The sequence below is a fragment of the Amphiura filiformis genome, chromosome 17 (assembly GCF_039555335.1).
Source record: "Amphiura filiformis chromosome 17, Afil_fr2py, whole genome shotgun sequence".
NCBI lineage: Eukaryota > Metazoa > Echinodermata > Ophiuroidea > Amphilepidida > Amphiuridae > Amphiura > Amphiura filiformis.
The window spans coordinates 49,076,716-49,099,294 of NC_092644.1; the positions used below are offsets into that span (position 1 = coordinate 49,076,716).

General features: G+C 37.3%; 1 protein-coding gene across 1 annotated transcript; it reads left to right on the top strand.

Annotated features, from left to right (window-relative positions):
- The first annotated feature begins 5 nt into the window (after positions 1-5).
- LOC140137909 (enoyl-CoA hydratase, mitochondrial-like) lies at positions 6-11,941 on the top strand. Its single transcript, XM_072159714.1, has 7 exons — positions 6-290; positions 1,023-1,217; positions 2,389-2,516; positions 4,552-4,651; positions 5,325-5,429; positions 8,069-8,256; positions 9,911-11,941. Exons 1-7 carry the CDS (start codon positions 161-163, stop codon positions 10,013-10,015), a joined length of 951 nt encoding a protein of 316 aa, XP_072015815.1. The 5' UTR covers positions 6-160; the 3' UTR covers positions 10,016-11,941.
- Positions 11,942-22,579: the final 10,638 nt, after the last annotated feature.

Consider the following 22,579-nt stretch of genomic DNA (forward strand, 5'->3'; position numbering starts at 1 on the left):
ACTTTGCTCCATGCTTCGTAAGTTTGTGATGACACTGCTCTCACTGTTCCAGCTTGCGACAAGACTACAAAATCCGTGAAAACGATCCAGTGATCCAGTCAATCAGTGTTGTTTGTTCAACGTGTGTGTCCTGTAGATTGTGTGAAATTCTGCAAAAGAGATGGCTTTCCGTGTTTCAAAATGCCTGTCAGTATGCGGCAAAGCATTGATGACAGCCAGTGTTAACCATGCTGCTTTGACGCCGGCAATGACGGGGAGGTACGCTCTGACAAGATGCATGTCTTCAGCAGGTAAGCTTATTTAAAAAGTTATTAATTACACAGTCACAGCTCAGTTGCACTGTGCAGTGATGCACATGACTCAGCATCCCAGTCCGGGGGGCGGGGCATTCATTCCTCGAGAAGTCTCTGGTCTGAGACTCTGCTGCATGTATGTGTGCCTTCAAAGTCGCCACAATGTCAAATTTCAGCATTAACAGAATAAATAATCTCTGGTGCAAAAAATTGCAGCAGCTAGCAGCGCTGTCCGACCGAAAAAAAATGCACTCTAGCATCGAATGCGTATAAAACTATCGTGTGCAAATTCGAAGCTAGAGTTCTCAAGTAAGGTTGATATTGCCATCGTACACTATGTTGGTATTGTTTATTTGTAAAGTGTTGTATTGTTTATCTGTAAAGTGTGCTGAGGCTTGTGGATCAACGTCTAGGCGTTGTGCCTGTGCGTAGCGCACTATAAATGACTGCGCTTTTTTTTTTTTTTTGTACCGTAATGTAAATTTATGTAAAAGCTGAATTAACAGATCTATGCAACGAGTGAGATACCGGTAGTGACTACCATTTTGCAAAGATCTTTTGCATTGCCTGATTTGGCGCAGTGTACATAGGCGTTCAAACAAGTCGGGTTCCTGAACAAAAGGTACCATTTGATGAATAGTGGGAAAATCAAATCGATCGGTACTACAATGTAAGTAACTCCATTTTGAGTTCGCATATTAAAAACATGATATTATTATTTTTCATCAGGTGGATACAAAAATATCTTGGTAGACACAAAAGGAGAGAAAGCAAACGTAGGGTTCATTCAGCTCAACCGACCCAAGGCATTGAATGCATTGTGTGATGAATTGATGCTGGAAGTAGAACAGGCTCTCAATGACTTTGAAGCTGATAAAACTATTGGCTGTGTTGTACTCACTGGCAGTGAAAAGGCATTTGCAGGTAAGAAACAATGTAGTTAACTGTCTTTGTTAAAGTGTCCCTGATTGGCTAACTTTCAACCTCAGGATATAATCAAAAGAGCTTTAGATATGGTCATTTTCACAGTAAAGGGTGTAACTTTGGATTGTTAACATTTTGATCCGTAGTGGTCTAATAAAGCTACAGAATTCCATGATTTTTGGCCGCATAAGTCATCTAGGTAGCAGCTACCTTTTTCAGAGGAGGCAAAGGGGAGGGGGACAGTGAAGGGGCGTGTGTCGGGTCTTAGCTAGGATTTTACAAGTGCCTGTCATTTTCACCCAAACTGCCTGTTAACAATTAACCCTGAAAACATAAACCAGTACTCTGCCCCTTCTGGGTTTTTAGTCAGTTCAAATACATGTAGCTATTGCTATAGTCTATAGCCTCGATTTATTATTACTAGTCTGGCCTTGTTTTGAGTTCACAGAACTTATTCAAGTATTACTTTGAAGCTTAAAAGCATATATCACAGGCGTTAATTTTGCCTGTCTCTGGACCAAACTATGGGTGTTATGGAGGGCAAAATTATTTGATTTTAAGTGAGGACTTGTTTGCATTCTGCACATAATGCATGCACATATTTTGGGGGGCTTTGAGGCGCCAGCCCGGGGGTCAAAGGCAGGTGCAAAAAACAAAGGCGGCGGAAGAAGAAGGCGGCAAAAGAAGGGCGGCAGAAGAAGAAGGGGCGGCAAAAACAATTAGGAAAGTAAAAAAGGCGGAAAATTTGAAAAAGCAAAAAAATTGTGAAAAAATTATACATTTTAGGGCGCTAGCTGCGTGTTTTTTTTTTTTTTGCTCTTCACTTTTCAAACCACGGAAAAAAAATTGGGTTAACCTTTTCGGGCTGTTGAGGCTGAGAAGAATACACCTAAGTATATTCGTCTCAGGTTGAGGAAGGGGCGGCAAAATTAAATTTTCTTCAGCCCCCCGGGGAAGGAGCGGCCACGTTACGCCACTGTAATGTGTACATGAAATGCAATGTAAACCTTTGTAATGCTCAAGCCTAAAGATATATATGCAAATTGCCATTCTATTTCAAGCTTGTTGCTGAAGGTATACTTTTGCTCTCTGTGTATTATGTCTCAGGACTCAGGTCTAATCTCTCTGTATCAGGTAACAAGTTTCGACGCTATTTTCCCTTTGCTTACAGCTGGTGCAGACATTAAAGAAATGCAGAACAAATCTTTCCAAGAGGTTTATAGCGGTAGCTTCTTAGCACATTGGGACAGGCTCAAGCGCACCAAGAAACCAACTATTGCTGTTGTAAATGGTTTTGCTGTAAGTAATTTGAATTATAATCTAGGCAGTTCATCTTGAAATATTGTCTGCTGACTTTTGCTTTTAGAAAATTGAGTGCTGCTATATCCCACCTTGCCATGTGTAAATCAGCAACTTACTACTATTGGGTATGGCACAAAAAGTACTATATTTTGCAGTAAACCTTTGATGAGAGTGTACATGTATTTTAAGCGTACATCACGCATCTACTGTTTTGAAACGTACTTGCCTCTGATTGGCTGCTGAGGCGACCTGCTGTTGCCGAGTGGAAATTTATGAATGAACTTGCACCGTACGTGTTGTTAGCACTGACTTTGCAACATCACGGTAGTATGCGCTCATCAAAGTTTTACTGCAAAATATTATAGCAGGACACAACTTAATTTATCATTCATCCATTCAACATTCATTCATTCATTCATATTTTATTTTCATCAATCATCAACATATACAAGTGATACTAATAGCTCAACAAAGTAATAAAATTAAATGTAAACAAGAGTCATTGGTATATAAATAAATCTCAATACATTTAGGCAGTAACAATTAAATCAATATAATTAAATTAGAATAACATTACTATGTATGATTGACCAAAATACACTTTAAATGCATAATGATATTACGAGCGTGCTTGTACTAGTTTATCACGGAAATACCACACTGCAATGGCAATTGATCTTGAAGTACTTCTACAGTGATAAGCGCCTAACAACTGATAAGCTGGCTCTCTACAAACACGCTCAGTGAATAATACATACATGTACTATCAAAATATAACATACATGTAGTAATACATGACAGCAAATATAAAATTTTTAATGTTTTTAATATAATATTATAAGAACATAATAATGTAATGATAATATAATAATATTATAATATAATAATATAATAACATAATGACAAAATAGTATAATAACAATATTTCTAATTCTCTTATAGTGATGGCAGAGTACATTTTAAATGTTTGATATGATGGATGCATAATATACTGCATAGTAATGCATGATAAGAATCATAAGTATGATACAATAGATATTTTTACAAAATACATAAATGACCATTGATACAATGGATAATAATGTTAATGAGTCAATCTCTGCATACTTTACAGTGAGAGGGGCTATACATGATGACAGAGATTATATTTTAGAATATTGTACAATTTGATGTACTGTACCCTTGATCTGTAAAAGGGAAATTTTCAAGGGGGTTTAATTTCGTGATTGGAGCTCCAACCGCGAAAATAACACCTCACAAATATATGCAACAATGTAGTTCAAGTATAGGGCAGGACTTGGCAATCGCGAAAATAACATTTGTGAAAATGTCTCTCTTTGTACTCTAAATCATGAACTGCTAGCGAAAATATCCCGTTTTATAGCACATGTATTTTCCAGTAGCGACTACTGACTGTACAGGCTGTATCAAGGTAATTGCTAGTATGTTACCAATCACTTTTGGTTTGGTGTATATTAAAAAGCCGGCTTCTTCCAAAATGGAACAGTGGGTTTCTTGAAATGACCATAATTTATTGTTTTGATCATGACATTTATCAACAAATTATTTGGATCCTGCATTGCATTTTGATGTGGCAGTCATGTCCATAATCACTGGAAACTGATGGGTATCAATAATATTTTTTGTTGATGCAGCCTGTATGAGTGAGATTTGGATTTGCAAATAAGTACCATATTAATTGAATGGTGTAGAAAAAAGGTGGGGAAAAGAAAGAAATTAAGAAGGTTTTACATGTAGTTCACTGATGATCAGCACTGGGCTATTCCAGTTGAAATCCATATCCGTATGGAAGACATCCACACAATTTCAAATGGGGTTACCTTAATGGGCTACTCCATTTGAAATCTACACTCCTTGTGAAGAAGATTTAAAATGTCATGTCATGCACAGGGGGGTATTTTGGTCAATTGGAATGGCACAGCAAACATGTAAGTAGTATTTGTTAAACTTTTATTGGTCTATGTGTAGTGCTGTTCAAATTATTGATAACTGAAATCATCTTTTTTTCCAGTTGGGTGGTGGATGTGAAATGGCCATGATGTGTGATATTATTTATGCAGGTGAAAAAGCACAGTTTGGACAACCTGAAATACTACTAGGAACTATACCGGGTAAGTTCATCACAATGACAAACATCCAGGAAGGTACGAAAATGCAAAAAAAAAGGCAGAACTTAATTAGAAGCAGAGCATGACCTAAGACATTGGCATGTTTTAGTTGTATATGGTTTTCAAGGGTCAAGTGATGCCTTTGGCATTGCAAGAACTGCTATATGTAACCTCCAAATGGTATAGCATTCTGTTTACAATGTGTACCATAACATTTTGCTATATGATGCCAGCTAAAATATGTATGCCCTGCCCATGGCCAATAGGTGGAAATGGAAGTGGTCATACTGTTACTGAAAATTTAGTTTATTTCCCTAGCTTCAGAATTTTTGCACCTCTGCATTAAACTTTGCCCTGTCCTCATTGGTGTGCAGAAACCAATGTTTAAGTTCAATGCCCCCCCCCCCCCAGGATCACACCCTGGTGCTTGCCCGGGTGCATGCAGCACTTAGTGGCACAATGCGTTACATGCAGAAGCAAACGACAATGCACTTTAAATCAGTGTTTGTCGGGTGTGTGGCCAAATAATCTGGATACACTATTTTGTCCTCTATGAGCAAACATGGCTTGGGATTTAATCTCTATGGTTTATACAGAAGTAATGTATGCAGATAATACCCTGGGGATAATACATGTGCATTTTGAATAATTATATAATGAATCTATTCCAATCCAGGTGCTGGTGGAACCCAGAGACTGACACACGCTATTGGCAAATCAAAAGCCATGGAGATGGTACTAACTGGGGACAGAATGAATGCACAAGATGCTAAAGAAGCAGGTAGGCATAGGTATACCCACACACAACTGCCCCTACCCCCACCCACACACCCAGGCTATTGGCAAATGTAAAGCCATGGAGATGGTACTAACAGGGGACAGAATGAATGCACAAGATGCTAAAGAAGCAGGTAGGCATAGGTATACCCACATACCCACCACACCACACACACCCACCCCTCCCCCCGTACACACCCAGGTGATTGGCAAATCCAAAGCCATGGAGATGGTACTAACAGGGGACAGAATGAATGCACAAGATGCTAAAGAAGCAGGTAGGCATAGGTATACCCACATACCCCAACCACGCCCACACACCCAGGTGATTGGCAAATCCAAAGCCATGGAGTTGCCACATCATATAAAAGATAATAACCATCACAAAATAAGTGGAAGTACAAGGTCTCCATCAAAAACACAAGAATTATTTACAGATATAAAATTAAACATGTCATATGTATGTACATTTAGGCCATTCATGAATAAGTGTCAACTTCATAATTGTAATTACTTGCTTGAGTTAATTATTTCTGTTCTTAATGTCCAAGCGCGCTTGATATAACTTTTACTGAATTTATCAAAAATGTAACCTAACGTTCTATCAACAATATATATGTTTTCCATCTAGTAGAAAATATTTAACATCGTAATTATCATTACTTTGAAAGTAGAACCATTGCCAGAAAGAAGAAAAGTTGTGCGTGCTAAGGGCGGAAAAATTTGATAAAGCCTACAAAATTTTGAAAAAATGGTACTTTACATCAAAAAGTGCTGCTTTTAGGGCGCTAGCGCCTGAAAAGCCTTTTTTTTTCTTTTTTTTTTTTTTTTTTTTCCTCTTCACTTTTTCAAACGATCGAGAAAAAAAATTGGGTCAACATTTTCGGGCTGTTGAGGAAGGGGCGGCAAAATTGAATTTTCTTCAGCCCCCCCGGGGTTGGGGCGGCCACGGTACGCCACTGGAATGCATAAGATGCTAAAGACCGGGCTTAAAGAAGCAGGTAGGCATATTTACACCCACACCACCACCCTCCCTACAGGATGGCCTTTTTGTTTTAGTGTTTCAGGCCTTTGGGCCCATATGGGGCTGTATCCATGTTACACAAATATTCATTGTCTATAAGTGTGATGGTTGAAATATAATCCCAGGGTGAAAGATGGATTGTACCATTCCATGAGCCGGAACGTCACATGGAATGAACCAATGCATTTTTCTCTGAGTGATTATAAACTGCTCAAATAAAGAAAGTCCGCAGTCATGTAACCTGTCCTACACCAAAACCTAATCTTGTTATGACAATTTGATTGAAACGATCGTGTTCAAAATCTTGTTAGCTGCAATTTGATACCAAATTTGCTGCCAAAAACGCTAAATTCACAGAGATTGATACCAGTATATGAGATTTGGTGCATTTTCAAAAGTTGCAAATTAAAAACGGATCAGGCAGACCTGTAGAGGAGAATGGCAGAGCGCAACCATTAACATAGCCCGAAACAACCGCTAGGTCATATCGATCGCATTGTGCCCTAGTATTCATCAGTAAAGCATTGTAGCAATCCATGCGTTTTAAATTAACAATTGAATAAAGCGCGCACTTGGGACAGTCGACATGGGCCCATCGTGGGCAAGCAAGCTTGACCATATTGCCACGCCAAGCAATTTCGACTGCGTGCTTCATTTTGATTTGCAACTTTTGAAAATGCACCAAATGCCATAAACTGGCATCAATCTTTGTCACCTTTGAGTGTTTGGTAGCAAATTTGGTATCAGAATGGAGCTAACAAGATTCTGCACACGACCGTATCAATCAAATTGTCATAACAAGCTCAGGTTTTGGTGTTGGACGGGTTATATGACTGCGGACTTTCTTTATTTGAGCAGTTTATGTTGACCAAATGTTACATAAATTTAAGACAGTTAATATTTGTTTTATGTCAGTCATACATAAATTCTATAAAAATACTATTTAAGGTAGGAAATACATTTTTACATCAACATAATATGTTTTGCCATGATACACTTCACATTTTGGGCTCCACCCCATAATTTATGGCCCTTATAACTTACGGTCGGCCTTTTGTTGTAGCATTCGGGGCTGAGGATTTCAACTGGAATAGCCCAATGCTAGATTGATATAAATTAGTTGTTCTTAATAGTTTCAAATAATAGGTTTCCAATTAATATGTTCTATTATATTGGTTTTTGGATGTATTTTCTAGTCTCGTTCATTTGCATTTTTGCAATTTTTCCCATACTGTGCAATATCCATTAGCCTTTTTGAGATATGGTGGACACAATAGGATGGCACTGCACGAAATGGGCAAAGTCTTTTTCAGTGAATTTGCAGGGTTTTACCCATATTGCAGACTGCCCTCCTATTGTGTATGCTATATCTCGAAAAGGCTTATTGGATGTTTCTCAAACTTTGAACTTTCTGATTATAATATAATGCTCTTTATAGCAATAAATTATTGTTATTAATGATGTTTGTATTTCATCTGCTTCCAGGTTTGGTAAGCAAGGTATTGCCAATAGATCAAGTTGTTGATAACATTTGTATTTCATCTGCTTCCAGGTTTGGTTAGCAAGGTATTGCCAATAGATCAAGTTGTTGATAATGTTTGTATTTCATCTGCTTCCAGGTTTGGTTAGCAAGGTATTCCCAGCAGATCAAGTTGTGGATGAAGCCATCAAACTTGCAGAGAAAATCAGCGGCAATTCCAAGATAGTTGTGCAGATGGCAAAGGAGGCAGTCAACACAGCATATGAGGTCTCACTTACAGAAGGACTCAACAATGAGAAGAGGTTATTCTATGCATCATTTGCAACGGTAAGTACATGTCACTTAATAAAGACATTGCGATTTCAGAACATAGCATCGAACGTACATGGAATGTATTCAAAATCCCGTCACAGGAGAGTGATTTTGAATTGATTCCATGTACGTTCGATATGTACGTTTGGAAATCGCAATCTCTCTATTATTCTTAAAGGGGAGAGTGTTGTGTAATATTGAGGATGCTTGTAAGCGTTGCCAAAATATTTTAGCTCATCAGGGGTCAAATAATTGTTAAGTCACACACTTTTTCTCTTAACCATTGCTTATTATGGGACAGGAAGATACAGAAAGTAGATGGATGTTTAAAATTATGTTATCCTTGATTTATGCCAATAAATTGTTTAAAACATTGGGAAAAGAATAGGTGGTCCCCGGTTTTAAACTGGGGCGACAAAATCAGGATTTTAGAAGTCTAGCGCTCTAACCACTGCACCATGTGAAAGTGAAATATTTAATATGCTGTTGTCGGGAAAGAATAAAAGAATTGCATAAACTTTTGGCAAATGGAGTTCAGAATTTGTATATAGGGTATCTCAGAATATGCTGGATATAAGTATTAATATTTATTTTCAAATAATTTTGGCTATGAAATACCAGGTGAAATGAAATGGGAATGTTTATACATTATCTAACAATGATTGACTGTAGGATTTAATAGTGTCACCTTTTGAATTAATGAGTTGTTAAAATATTAAATTTGGGACAGTAAATAACATTTAGCATGGTTTTAGATATTTTTTTTGTTCCTAGCAAAAAACACCATGAAACAATAGAACTCAATTTATTTATTTATTCGTTATTTATTTAGGAAATTCCATCAATACAAATGTACTGGTCTCCCTGGAAGACCTGATTTTTACATAAACATGATAATAAGAATATAACAAATATATATTTTACAAAATGAAGGAATTAAACATGATACAAAACAATATGCAACAATGTATAGCTCAGATTATTATACAAGTGCTTTAATGTTGTGTGTAAATATAGTCCTGTAACTTATGCAAGTGTATCCGGGGGGACACTCCCACATCAGAGGTGACGCGTATGTAGGGCTGTTAAAGACCCCCTTTTTTAGCGTTGCTGTCACCCAAAGACCCCATATTTGTTTACGAACACCTGCTCTGTCAACCGAAGACCCACTATTTTTCAATTTGATCTGTCACCCAAAGACCCTTATTTTTCAATTTGAACAGCAACTTTCCATTTATCATTGATTTTGTTACTTATTTTGAAAAAAACAAAGAAATTTGAAGCCATTTAGAACTAGAAATTCAATGTTTAAAATTTCTGCCATTTCTGTGGCACTGTTTTGGCTGTTTCCATTTTAAAGAGAAAGGTGATGTTCTCACCCAATGACCCCATATATTTTTTACACTTTGCTCTCACTGAATGCCAAAAATTATGCTCTCACCCAATGACCCCATATTTTTTACATTTTGCTCTCACCGAATGCCACTTGTTGTGAAAGTGTCAGCCCTACACCTATATCCATTCAATATTGAAGTGCCGCCCCCCACCGGATGTGTACGCCAGCGCTTTGAGCAAATGAAAATGAAATTCGCACCGACTCGCCATTGAAGGTTATAAATTACACACTTCCTATCAAATCTTGTCATATTTTCTTTTCTCATTTTAACAGGATGATCGTAAAGAAGGCATGACAGCATTTGTAGAAAAACGATCCAGCCAACTTTACCGACCAATAAATGCAGCAGCTTATGGAAATGACCAGACCAGGAGATGATGTATTCATACCATATGGCTTTGATGACTAAATTTGAAAAGGTTTCAGCAGTTGGGCTGTCATGTAAGATGTAACAAGAAAGTGATCCGCAAAAGAATTCAAACCATTAGCCTTCAAGCTAACAAGACTTGCATCTGACTCATTTTAGCCACAAGAGTTTGAGCTCATATGGTTCATGTGCAGTATCATAAACCTGAGTTAGAATCATGCAGCTGGGCAGGATCACTTTTCCTGGTTTCTTCTTGACAGTCAATTGAAATGTGATGAAATTTAAATTTGGAAAATACATCATGTGACAACATACTTAGAATTGATTAAAATGTGAATCATGCTGCTTTGTACTGAATACATTTAAGGACATTCTTTCAGCCTTTGCATGTATTTGAAACTGCTTTGAACCGACATTTGATTCCATGATCAATGAATTAAAAAAATCCACCATATTGGATTGTCATACATGATGCAATCAAGCAATGAATCAATTATCATTATTTCAATGTTCTTGATCAATTACAACATAGAAGTACACTTTTGAATCACATGGAAATGTTTATAGAACATTGTTAAAGAATGTTGCGATTATAATGTATTTTCTTTTTAACTGAATGATGCTCATTAATTTGATTCAATTGAAATGATGGTTATCTTCCGGGGTTATCTTCTGAGAAAGTTTGAGAGGTTATTATGACTTGACTAAAAAACAAAACTTTATATCTTTATATAAAATCTTTATATTTTATAGAGGTCATGTGGATATCTCTATGCACAAAGATCTTTGGCAAGTATGGCTATCCGTTCTGCTTGAATGCCTTCATCATACCCTAGCAATTGTTGAATGTAGGCTACCTAAGAGGTGTGTGGATGTCCCAGTCTTTTGTCATTAGTTGGTAAAGAGCATAATCCTCTAGCAGGCTCCTCATGTGGAAGACAAAATATTGACTTCATATAGCAACAATTTATTTTAATATTATACCTATAGCTCGAGGTTATCATATATTATTTAATTGACACCTTGAATAAAAACCATGGCTATTCCAGTTGATACCATTAAACCTCTTATGGAAGACATGACCTTAAACTTCCATATAGGAAGTGTGAATTCCATATGGGGTTACCTGAAAGCTGTGTCCTGAATAGGTGACTCAATTTAAAATCTACCCCATGTGTGCAAGATTAAGGTCATGTGTTCCACATGCATACAGAGAATTTTATCACAGAATAGCCCAATCTGTTTACAGTGCTGGTATTTTACTTGACAAAAATGATTTAGATTTACATATAGACTTCAGACTTTATTTTTGATAATGGTGTTTGTTTCCATTCTAAACTAAACATCTGCTAACAGGGTAAACAGTGGCTTAATTTTTGCGGTCATAAACTTTACAAAAATTCCCGAGTCATTGTTAATGTATCAAAGACTACATTTAAGATAATAATGGTAGTGATCTGTATTTATTGCAATCACAATGGGCTATTCCAGTTGAAACCCATACACCCCTTATGGAAGACATGACCTTTAGGCCTCGTATCCATAGGCTGTTCCCTTGTGGCATGTGCCCTTGTTCCGTGTTCACATGTGACCTGCCACACAGACAACGAACCTTAGTGGCCACTAAGCAAAACAAAGGTTCGTTGTCTGTGTGGCAAGTCACATGGGAACAAGTGAACACGGAACAAGGGCACACACCACAAGGGAACAGCCTATGGATACAGGGCCTTATTGTCAACACAGGGATGTAGATTGTGTGGTCAACCATGCATACCCCATTTGAAATTCGCACTCCTTGTGTGGAAGATCAGGCAATACTTGCTAAAAAAGAAGTGGCATTTTCTGTGGTTTTGCATTATGATTAATGGGAATTGTTGGGAATGTCACCATTGTGGTTCATGATGGTTTGAGAAAAAGTTAAAACATATTGGTCAGAATATATTCTTAGTCAGTGGGAGTGGTCTAGTTCGTAGACACATTTCTGATTGGACAATCGCATGATTTTGGGTGCCGTCTATCAGGCCGTAGACGACCCCACGTCATCATGCGTCTTGATAATCCGTAACGCCGCGTGTAGAGATGCGGCGTATGTATCACGCTGGATGCGTAGACTAGTGCGAATACGCCAACGCGCTTAGCAGTACGCGCAACAGAATACTTAAAGTTGTAAACAAGTTTCGTTCATTTTATAATAAGGGGAGTTTTTATGACGGTAACTTAGTTTTTGCTTTAAAAAATTGTTTACAGTTATTAAAATAATATTTAACTGACTAAGAATGAGAATAAACGATAGGAATTTTAATTTTGCCTATCCTCTACCTATGATGAGCGACAGGCAGGTCCAATATTTTTATCGTAGTGGATACGGCTGCGCCGGCATCCACTACTCAAAATATTGGACCTGCCTGTCGCTCTATCACACGGATAGAGGATAGGCAAAATAAAAAATTCTATCGCTTATTCTCTAAATGAACCATTTGTTTTTACTTTTGACCACAATTCAGGCTTACTTTGCTGTATTTGGATATCTCATAAAAGATGCTGTGGTGCACTTGTGTATAAAAGTTGAAGAAACTTTAAAAAAAAATGCATTGCATTGATGTGACCAATGTTATGTGCCAATTACATTGATGTGCCCTAAGGGACCGTTCACAAACACTTGTTAGAGACTTAGAGGGGTCAAAAATTTTAAGGGCCCACCTTTTTGCATCAGCCCCGCCCCGTAACAAGTGTTTGTGAACGGTCCGTAAGTTGTGAAAATGAAATATTCCGTATTTTTGATTTCTTTTAAGAAAATTATCCTGAGAATAATGATCATGTAACTTTTTTTGAGATTGTAAATCTGAATATAAAAATGTAGATAAATAAGATATTTGGAAAATTATGGTAGAAATAAAACTTACATGATTATCTCATAATGTGTTTTTTCATGAATGTATTTTGTGTGTCTGCAGGTGTGTATAGAGCACTTATTAATGCCTAGCTAACAGGGACATGAATGAGACAAACATGCCAGTAATCAGTGATACAGTCAAATGGGGATATACACAAGGTCTGTAATTGCTGGAGCACACAGGTAGGGGTGTGTATATGAAGAGCTTTGTTTCAAAAGCCCTTACATCCACTTTTGGCTGAAATTGAGTTATTGATATGACATTATAGTGTGGGTAAAAATACACATTTTGGTGGTTGTTTGACCTTCATACCACTTTCCCTTCTGGAGATATGGTATATTTCCGTTTGGGAAATCTTAGGGAATTTCCGGAAATCTGAACATAAAATTAATATAGAATTGTTTTGCTTTAATTTTTTGATGTATACTAGTAGCATGGAATGTTCTTTACCTATTAAAACCAAAGGGATCATTTTAATTAACAAAAGGTGTGGTTTTGGAAATACTCAAAAAATGCCATTTTCCCGAATTTAATTAAAAATTCATAATTAAAAAAGTAAATGAGATATTTCAATTTTTCTTTTTGAATTGGAAAGCATTAGTCAAGTTACATAAAGCAGTGCAAACAAATGGGCTCAAATATGATTGCATAGGTGGTTTCTAGGAAAGGGGTAAATTTGTTTTGTTGCAAAAGCCCTTACATCCACAAAAGACGTGATATAAAATATATAATAAAATAAATAGGAAGGCTTCAAAATTGTACCAAACCTATTCTTTTAGTTTCTATTCATCAACACTTTATCCAAACCCAAATTGAATACTTGCACAATTAAAAAAAGCTGTTTTTCTCAAAAAGTCAAAAGTGGATGTCTAAACTTACCTAGCTAGTTTATTATACAATAGGGGTCTCTGCCCTTTTAATGTTATTAAAGACTAAAATTAAAAAATATTTACCCACAGAAAAAAGAATCCATCCACAGAGAGTCTTGTTATGCTCTTACAAACATGGTAAAAATCAAACATTTTGATGAAAAAATAAGCCACACTTAATGCTGTCCTATTCAAAAGTACAGGAAGACCACCCACAGCGTACATGGAGGTCAGCTTTCCAGACATCCTGCCTGCAAGCAGTAATGGATGCTACCAGTGCTAAAATCAATGAATTGTTAAAAATAAATTTATAAACTTTGTATTATAGACTGAATATCAATGACCCCTTTTGGTATATGGATGGGTCCTTTTTCCCCAATTTTATAGATTTTCTGAATATAACCCAACTTTGCCTCAATATTTGATTTATATACAAAAGACTTGTCACAATCTGTACAATGAAATGGTTTCTCACCAGTGTGAATGAATTTGTGTTTTGTCAAATCTGCTTTCCTTGTAAAACACTTGCCACACTCTGTGCACTGGAATGGTTTATAACCAGTATCAATGCGTTTGTGTTGTGTCAAATCTCCTTTCCTTGCAAAACATGTGCCACACTCTGTACAGTGAAATGGTTTATCACCAGCGTGAACTATTGTGTGCTGTTTCAATTTTGTCTTCAATTTTGAACACTTTCCACATTCCATACACTGGAATGGTTTATCACTGGAGTGGATGCGTAAAATAGTTTATCACCAGTGTGAACAATTGCATGTCATGTCAATTCTGTATTCAATCTAAAACACTTGCTACATTCCATGCACTAGTATGGTTTTATCACCAGAGTGAATGAGTTTGTGTTGTTTCAATTGGGATTTCCTTGCAAAACGTTTGCCACATTCTGTACAGTACAATGAAATGGTTTATCACCAGTGTGAATGTGCCTGTGTCGTGTCAAATGTGATTTTGATGTAAAACACTTGTCACATTCCATGCACTAGAATGGTTTATCACCAGTGTGAATGAGTTTATGTTGTGTCAAATGTGATTTCCTTGCAAAACACTTGTCACACTCTGTACATTGAAATGATTTGTCACCAGTGTGTTACGAGTCGTACTTGACTCAAGGCCAAAATCACCTTTTACCCAAATTCACACGAATGCACAACACAAATACACTGTTTGATTTTAAGCTAACAAATCTAAGTCTTTAATTGAAAATAGAGTATGCTTGGTACATATAACAACAATTACAATAAAATCACACAATCATTTTTATTATATCGGTACTTAACCAGCGGTCTTCTTGTTGGTGATTCTAGAGTTCTTGCAATGTTCTGGACGACTGATGTAATATATCCTTATTCACTTGTTTCTGCGAAAATCAGCGAAGTCCATCGTACACTTGCATTTATAAATCCTTGCACATAAAATCCTCATACGAAAATGATGATGCTTCCTCCAATCTCCTTTGCGCTGCTATCTCCACAAATATATCTCCTTGCGCTGCTTTCTCCAAAAATGGTGTTTCTTTCACCAACCACTCTTTTCCAGGGAACAGGTTTCTTTAACACAGCTCCACTGTTTTTTTGACAGATGCGTTGCCTTCACAAACCCAGCAAACTCCAGCAATTTGACAGAAGAACTTTTAATCCTTTGATGAGGAAGAGCACTTTTGTGTGCTCGCTGTTTTCTTCGTTGCTGTATTAAAATTAGCTCAATTATTGGCTATATAAACTGGTTAAAATGTACTTCTTTTTTGAAGCACGAAGACCATCACACACATGTGGAGTTTTCAATCTCACATGACATTCTGTAAAGTCCCAACAAAAGCCTTCAGCTTTTTATATCAGTACTCATGCAAAAACCCATCATCTATTAATAAACCATTACTTCAATCACATTTTCACAACATTGCTGCAATCTTGGGATTTCCCAAGATTAATTATACACATTCACATTACATTACTTCCTGGGGGGTTTTCCTGATGGTGCAATAATGAACTGGGGCTTACCAAGTTCTAAACATAGCTCTGACTTTGTTTACAATAATTTGGGGAATTCCAAAATACAAGGGGTTTCCCATCTCATGAAATACTTTCAGCTTGTAAACAAAGTTAAATAATTAAATTAAATCAAATTACTCAGGGCACATCACACCCTCCCCCTTAAAAGAAGAAAGTTCAAATGTAATGAAAACTTTCTTAAATGTTTTCTTCTTTTACATCAACTTCAACATATTATCAACTTTGAGTATTTAACTCATCATACCCAGTGACTACTTGTCACACAAGTTCCCTTTTAAAAGGAATTTTTGTTTATCAGCCCTTTTATGCAATTCTGGACAGGGCATCAGCCATTACATTGTCTTTTCCCTTAATATGTTTGATGTCCAGATTGTACTCTTGCAAGGTTAAACTCCACCTCACCAGTCTTTGGTTTTGTTCTTCATCCTGTTGATGAAGGTGAGGGATTGTGATCTGTGAAAACAAGCACAGGGTATACTGTGGTACCCAAATACACATCAAAATGTAGCAATGCTAATAGCAATGCTAGACACTCCTTCTCAATTGTGGAGTAATTTCTCTGGTGCTTGTTGAATTTCCTTGAAAAGTAACAAATGGGGTGATCTATTTGATCTTCACCCTCTTGCATCACAACACCTCCACAGCCTATGTCACTGGCATCAACAGTCAACTTGAACTGCTTCTGAAAATCAGGTGCAGTAAGTACTGGTGAACTCATGAGTATTGATTTGACTTTGTGAAAAGCATTTTCACACTGTTCTGACCAAATGAATTTTGCATCTTTCTTCAACAAATCAGTCAAAGGACTTGCTATCTCTGAAAAGTTTGGACAGAACTTTCTATAATAGCCAACCATTCCTAGAAATCTCATGAGTGCCTTCTTGTTTACAGGTGTGGGGTATTGCTCAATTGCTTCAACTTTGGCTTTGATAGGTTTCACCTGACCTTGACCTACAACATATCCCAAGTATGTGACTGTGGCATGGCAAAACTCACTTTTACCAGGTTGACTGTCAATTGTACTTCTGACAGCTTCTTAAACAATTGATGGAGTTGTTCCATGTGTTGTTCCCAAGTTTGACTGTAAACAATCAAATCATCTACATACGCTTCACATCCCTCTATGTCTGCCACAATTTGGTTCACCATTCTCTGAAATGTTGCTGGGGCATTTTTCAACCCGAATGGCATAACTTTGTATTGGTAAAGACCAAATGGTGTACAAAAAGCAGAAATCTCTTTGGCACGGTCTGTGAGTGGAACCTGCCAGTACCCTTTCAAAAGATCAAATTTGCTAACAAATTTTGCATTCCCAATTTTGTCTATGCAATCATCAATTCTTGGAATTGGGTACGAGTCTGTCTATGAATGAACATTTGCAGCTCTCATGTCTCGACCAATCGGTATGAACCATCAGGCTTGGGAACAAGAATGCATGGTGAACTCCACTCATAACTACTACTTGGTTCTATGATATCATTGTCTAGCATGTAATTGATCTCATTTTTGAGATGTTCCATTTTCAATGGATTGACTCTGTAAGGATGCTGCTTAATTGGTTTAGTATCACCAACATCTACATCATGAAATGCAGCATTTGTTCTACTTGGAGTATCAGGAAATATATTGTCAAATTTGTGAATCAAATTTGCAATTTGACTTTGTTGATCTTGAGAAAGATGACCTAACTTTGAGTCCAAATTAGTGAGCACATCAGAATTGTTCAATTTTACATTATACTCTTTGTGCTCCAGCTCTTTATCCTGGTCAAATGTGACATCAGAATTGTCATCTTTACTCTTGTCTACATTGGCAATTTTGTCTACATCGGCATGTTTGTCTACATTATCAGCATGTTTTACTGTACACACAGGTTTTGGAATGCCACTGTCACTTCTTTCAACATACTCTTTGAGCATATTTATGTGGCATAACTGCCTGCTCTTGCGTCTACCAGGAGTCTTGATAATATAATCTACTTCACCCACTTTTGACTCTACCTCACATGGACCATGATATCTGGCTTGTAATGGGTGTCCTGGAATTGGAAACAGTACTAGAACTTTGTCACCTGGTTTGAACACTCTCTCTTTGGCATGTTTATCATACCATTGTTTCATTTTGGCCTGACCCTGTTTCAAGTTCTCTTTGGCGATATCAGTTACTCTGTTAAGCCTATGCTTAAAATTGGAGACATAATCCAATAAATTGATATCTGATTTCTCATTGAGCCACTTTTCTTTCAACAACTTTAAGGGCCCAGCACTGTGTGTCCAAATACTAACTCAAAAGGACTAAATCCTAAAGTTTCCTGAACAGCTTCCCTAGCAGCAAACAACAACAAGTGTACTCCTCATCCCAGTCCCTCTGAAATTCCAAACAGTATGTCCTGATCATGTTTTTCAATGTTTGGTGGAACCTTTCTAGTGCACCTTGTGATTCTGGATGGTAAGCACTTGAGGTATACTGTTCTATACCTAATTGATACATGACCTGCTGAAATACTCCAGAAGTAAAGTTTGATCCTTGGTCTGACTGTATGGACTTGGGGAGCGCCCACAAATGTGAAGAACTTGGTTAAAGCTTTCACTATGGTCACTGCTTTAATATTTCTCAATGGTATGGCTTCAGGAAAGCGTGTTGACGCCAAGCACATAATTGTCAGAAGGTATTGATTACCTGACTTAGTCTTTGGTAGGGGGCCTACACAATCAATAATAACCCTACTAAATGGTTCATCAAAGGCTGGAATTGGCTTTAATGGAGCAGGAAGTATTTTCTGATTTGGCTTCCCTACTACTTGGCATATGTGACATGTTTTGCAATATTCAGAAACATCTTTTCTGAGAGTGGGCCACCAGAAATGTCTCAGAATTCTTTCATGAGTTTTCTTAACACCCAAATGCCCTGCCATGGGACTATCATGTGCTATGTTAATAACTTCAGTGTGGTAGACTTTTGGTACCACAATTTGGTGCACTACCTTCCACTCTTCATCGGCAGGTGCATCAAGGGGCGCCATTTTCTCATTAGCACATCATCTTGTTTGTAAAAACAGACAGAATTTTGTTCTGCTTCTTCTAGGGTCAATGCCCTTTGATTGATCTCTTTGAGTTCTGGGTCATTTTGTTGCTCCAGAATTAGCTTGTCATGACTTAATGGGTCTTTCATGGTTTCCTCAATTTGTTCATGCTCAGAGGCTGTGTCATTTTGAGGGGTCTTTTTATCCCCTGGAGAAGGAAGTTTATCTTCTTTCTCATTCAACTTTGACACAAAAGTGTCTTCCAAATTGTAGCCTATGTCATCAATTTGGTTGTCCTCAATTGTTTCTAATGAGGCCTTCTTACTCATTGCCCGTGTCACTGCACATGCAGGAAATATCTCCTCTTCCTCACTATTATCATCCTGTATACAGGGCTTATCTGTGACTATTGGGTCAGCAAAAACCTTCCCCCCTGCCAAATCATTTCCTAGCAACATGGACACTCCTTTGACTGGCAATTCATGTCTAACTCCTATGGTAACAGGACCAGAAACCAAGTCAGATGTCAAGTTAATTTTGTGGAGAGGTACACTAATTATTTCCATCCCAATACCCTGGATCAAAGCATTACCTGCTGAACTAGCCTCATTAAAGGGCAAAGTTCCTTCCAGAATCATAGACCGTGCACAACACGTATCTCGCACAATCTTGATGGGCTTTGGACTACCATTCTCACCAAGTGATACTACTCCCTCTAACACAAATGGTTCAAATTCTTCACACACCTTGTCTGTCTCACCTCCCTTTTGTGGGAATTCTTGTTTCTTGATTTGACTGACTTTTTTTCTTTGACTCAAGTGACACTGCACATCCCACAGTATTACTAGCAGTTTGCTGCTGTTTTTGTGCGTCTTGTCTGCCTTTTAAGAAATAACACTGGGTCATCGATGCCCTGGTCTCTTACAATGAGTACAAGTTACTTTGGCTTTAAATTCAGTCCCAAATTTTGCTCTGTTACCTGAACTCCCTGGGGTCCCTCTACCACCAGCACTATGCTGTGAATTAGACTGAGGTTTCACTTCTTGTGTACCACCCTGATTTGTTCTAGGTTGATTATGGCTGAACCTGTTTGAATAACTTCTGTTATGACCAAATCTACTCCCATTCAATTTGTGAGTTAAGCCATAGTCGTCCGCCATTGTTGCCGCCTCATTTAGCGTCTTAATTTTGCTAGCGCTTTCATCCAAATGGGTTTCAATGTCAACGTGGACACATTTCTTGAACTCTTCTATAAGAACCAATTGCTTAAGTTGGCGAAATCATCTTTGACTTCTTTTGAACCAAGCCACCTGTCAAACATTTGTTCTTTCACTCTAGCAAATTCTACATGGGTTTGATCTGCTTGCTTTCTTGAATCTCTGAACTTTTGTCTGTATGCTTCAGGCACCAGCTCATAGGCCTTAAGGACTGCCTGTTAGGCTCCTGTTTGACTTCTTCATAATTATTACACTTCTCTATTGGTAGAGCTGAGTAAGTTTCCCTGGCCTTCCCCACAAAACTACTTTGTAACAGTAGGGTCCAATGCTCTGGAGGCCATTTCAAATTTGTAGCTACCTTTTCAAAATGTTGAAAGTACTCATCAACTTCTTTCTCTTTGAATTTAGGCACAAGCTTTACATACTTTGTAACATCAAAGCCTGACTTTGACTTTGAGGAGAAACTTGATGAGTATTTGTCACCTAGCTTAGCCAACTTCTCTTGTTCAAACTCAATTTCTTTTTTTTCTTTCAAATGTGCTTCCAGCGCCATCTTTTCATGCGCGCTTTGTCTTCCATTGCCATTTTCTGTTTCTCAAGTTCCAATTTTGCCACCTTTTCCTTTTCTTCAATAAACATTTTCTGTTTTTCCATATCTAGCCTTTCTTGTTTTTTCTTTATTTTCATTCTCTAACTTGATCATTTCCAGTTTTTCTTTTTTGGTCCATTTCTATTTTCCTCAGTTCTAATTGAATTTCCAACTCTTTCAATTTAACTGCAGAGTCCCCACCGATTTCAGTTTCGACTCCTCTTTTCTCTTGCCCAAAATGGATTCATCAAAATACTCTTCATCAACTAAAACCTCAATCAAGACATTTTTGATTATTTGTCTTCTTGTAGTTTGCTTTACTTTCAAGTCATAATGTTTGGCAAGTGCTAATAAATCAGGCTTCTTCAACTTATCAAATTTCTCCCAATCTATAGTTTCAAGAAACTCTTCTGCTTTGAACTCTGTCATACTGTACTTTCACTTTTAAGACTCAGTAAATGAATGTCAACTTTTTTACAGTGTATTTTCCCGGACGCGAGCCCCCAATTTCTGTTACGAGTCGTACTTGACTCAAGGCCAAAATCACCTTTTACCCAAATTCACACGAATGCACAACACAAATACACTGTTTGATTTTAAGCTAACAAATCTAAGTCTTTAATTGAAAATAGAGTATGCTTGGTACATATAACAACAATTACAATAAAATCACACAATCATTTTTATTATATCGGTACTTAACCAGCGGTCTTCTTGTTGGTGATTCTAGAGTTCTTGCAATGTTCTGGACGACTGATGTAATATATCCTTATTCACTTGTTCTGCTAAAATCAGTGAAGTCCATCGTACACTTGCATTTATAAATCCTTGCACATAAAATCCTCATACGAAAATGATGATGCTTCCTCCAATCTCCTTTGCGCTGCTATCTCCACAAATATATCTCCTTGCGCTGCTTTCTCCAAAAATGGTGTTTCTTTCACCAACCACTCTTTTTCCAGGGAACAGGTTTCTTTAACACAGCTCCACTGTTTTTTTTGACAGATGCGTTGCCTTCACAAACCCAGCAAACTCCAGCAATTTGACAGAAGAACTTTTAATCCTTTGATGAGGAAGAGCACTTTTGTGTGCTCGCTGTCTTCTTCGTTGCTGTATTAAAATTAGCTCAATTATTGGCTATATAAACTGGTTAAAATGTACTTCTTTTTTGAAGCACGAAGACCATCACACACATGTGGAGTTTTCAATCTCACATGACATTCTGTAAAGTCCCAACAAAAGCCTTCAGCTTTTTATATCAGTACTCATGCAAAAACCCATCATCTATTAATAAACCATTACTTCAATCACATTTTCACAACATTGCTGCAATCTTGGGATTTCCCAAGATTAATTATACACATTCACATTACATTACTTCCTGGGGGGTTTTCCTGATGGTGCAATAATGAACTGGGGCTTTCCAAGTTCTAAACATAGCTCTGACTTTGTTTACAATAATTTGGGGAATTCCAAAATACAAGGGGTTTCCCATCTCATGAAATACTTTCAGCTTGTAAACAAAGTTAAATAATTAAATTAAATCAAATTACTCAGTGCACATCACACCCTCCCCCTTAAAAGAAGAAAGTTCAAATGTAATGAAAACTTTCTTAAATGTTTTCTTCTTTTACATCAACTTCAACATATTATCAACTTTGAGTATTTAACTCATCATACCCAGTGACTACTTGTCACACAAGTTCCCTTTTAAAAGGAATTTTTGTTTATCAGCCCTTTTTTTGTATTTTTGGACAGGGCATCAGCCATTACATTGTCTTTTCCCTTAATATGTTTGATGTCCAGATTGTACTCTTGCAAGGTTAAACTCCACCTCACCAGTCTTTGGTTTTGTTCTTCATCCTGTTGATGAAGGTGAGGGGATTGTGATCTGTGAAAACAAGCACAGGGGACATACTGTGGTACCCACACACACATCAAAAAGTAGCAATGCTAA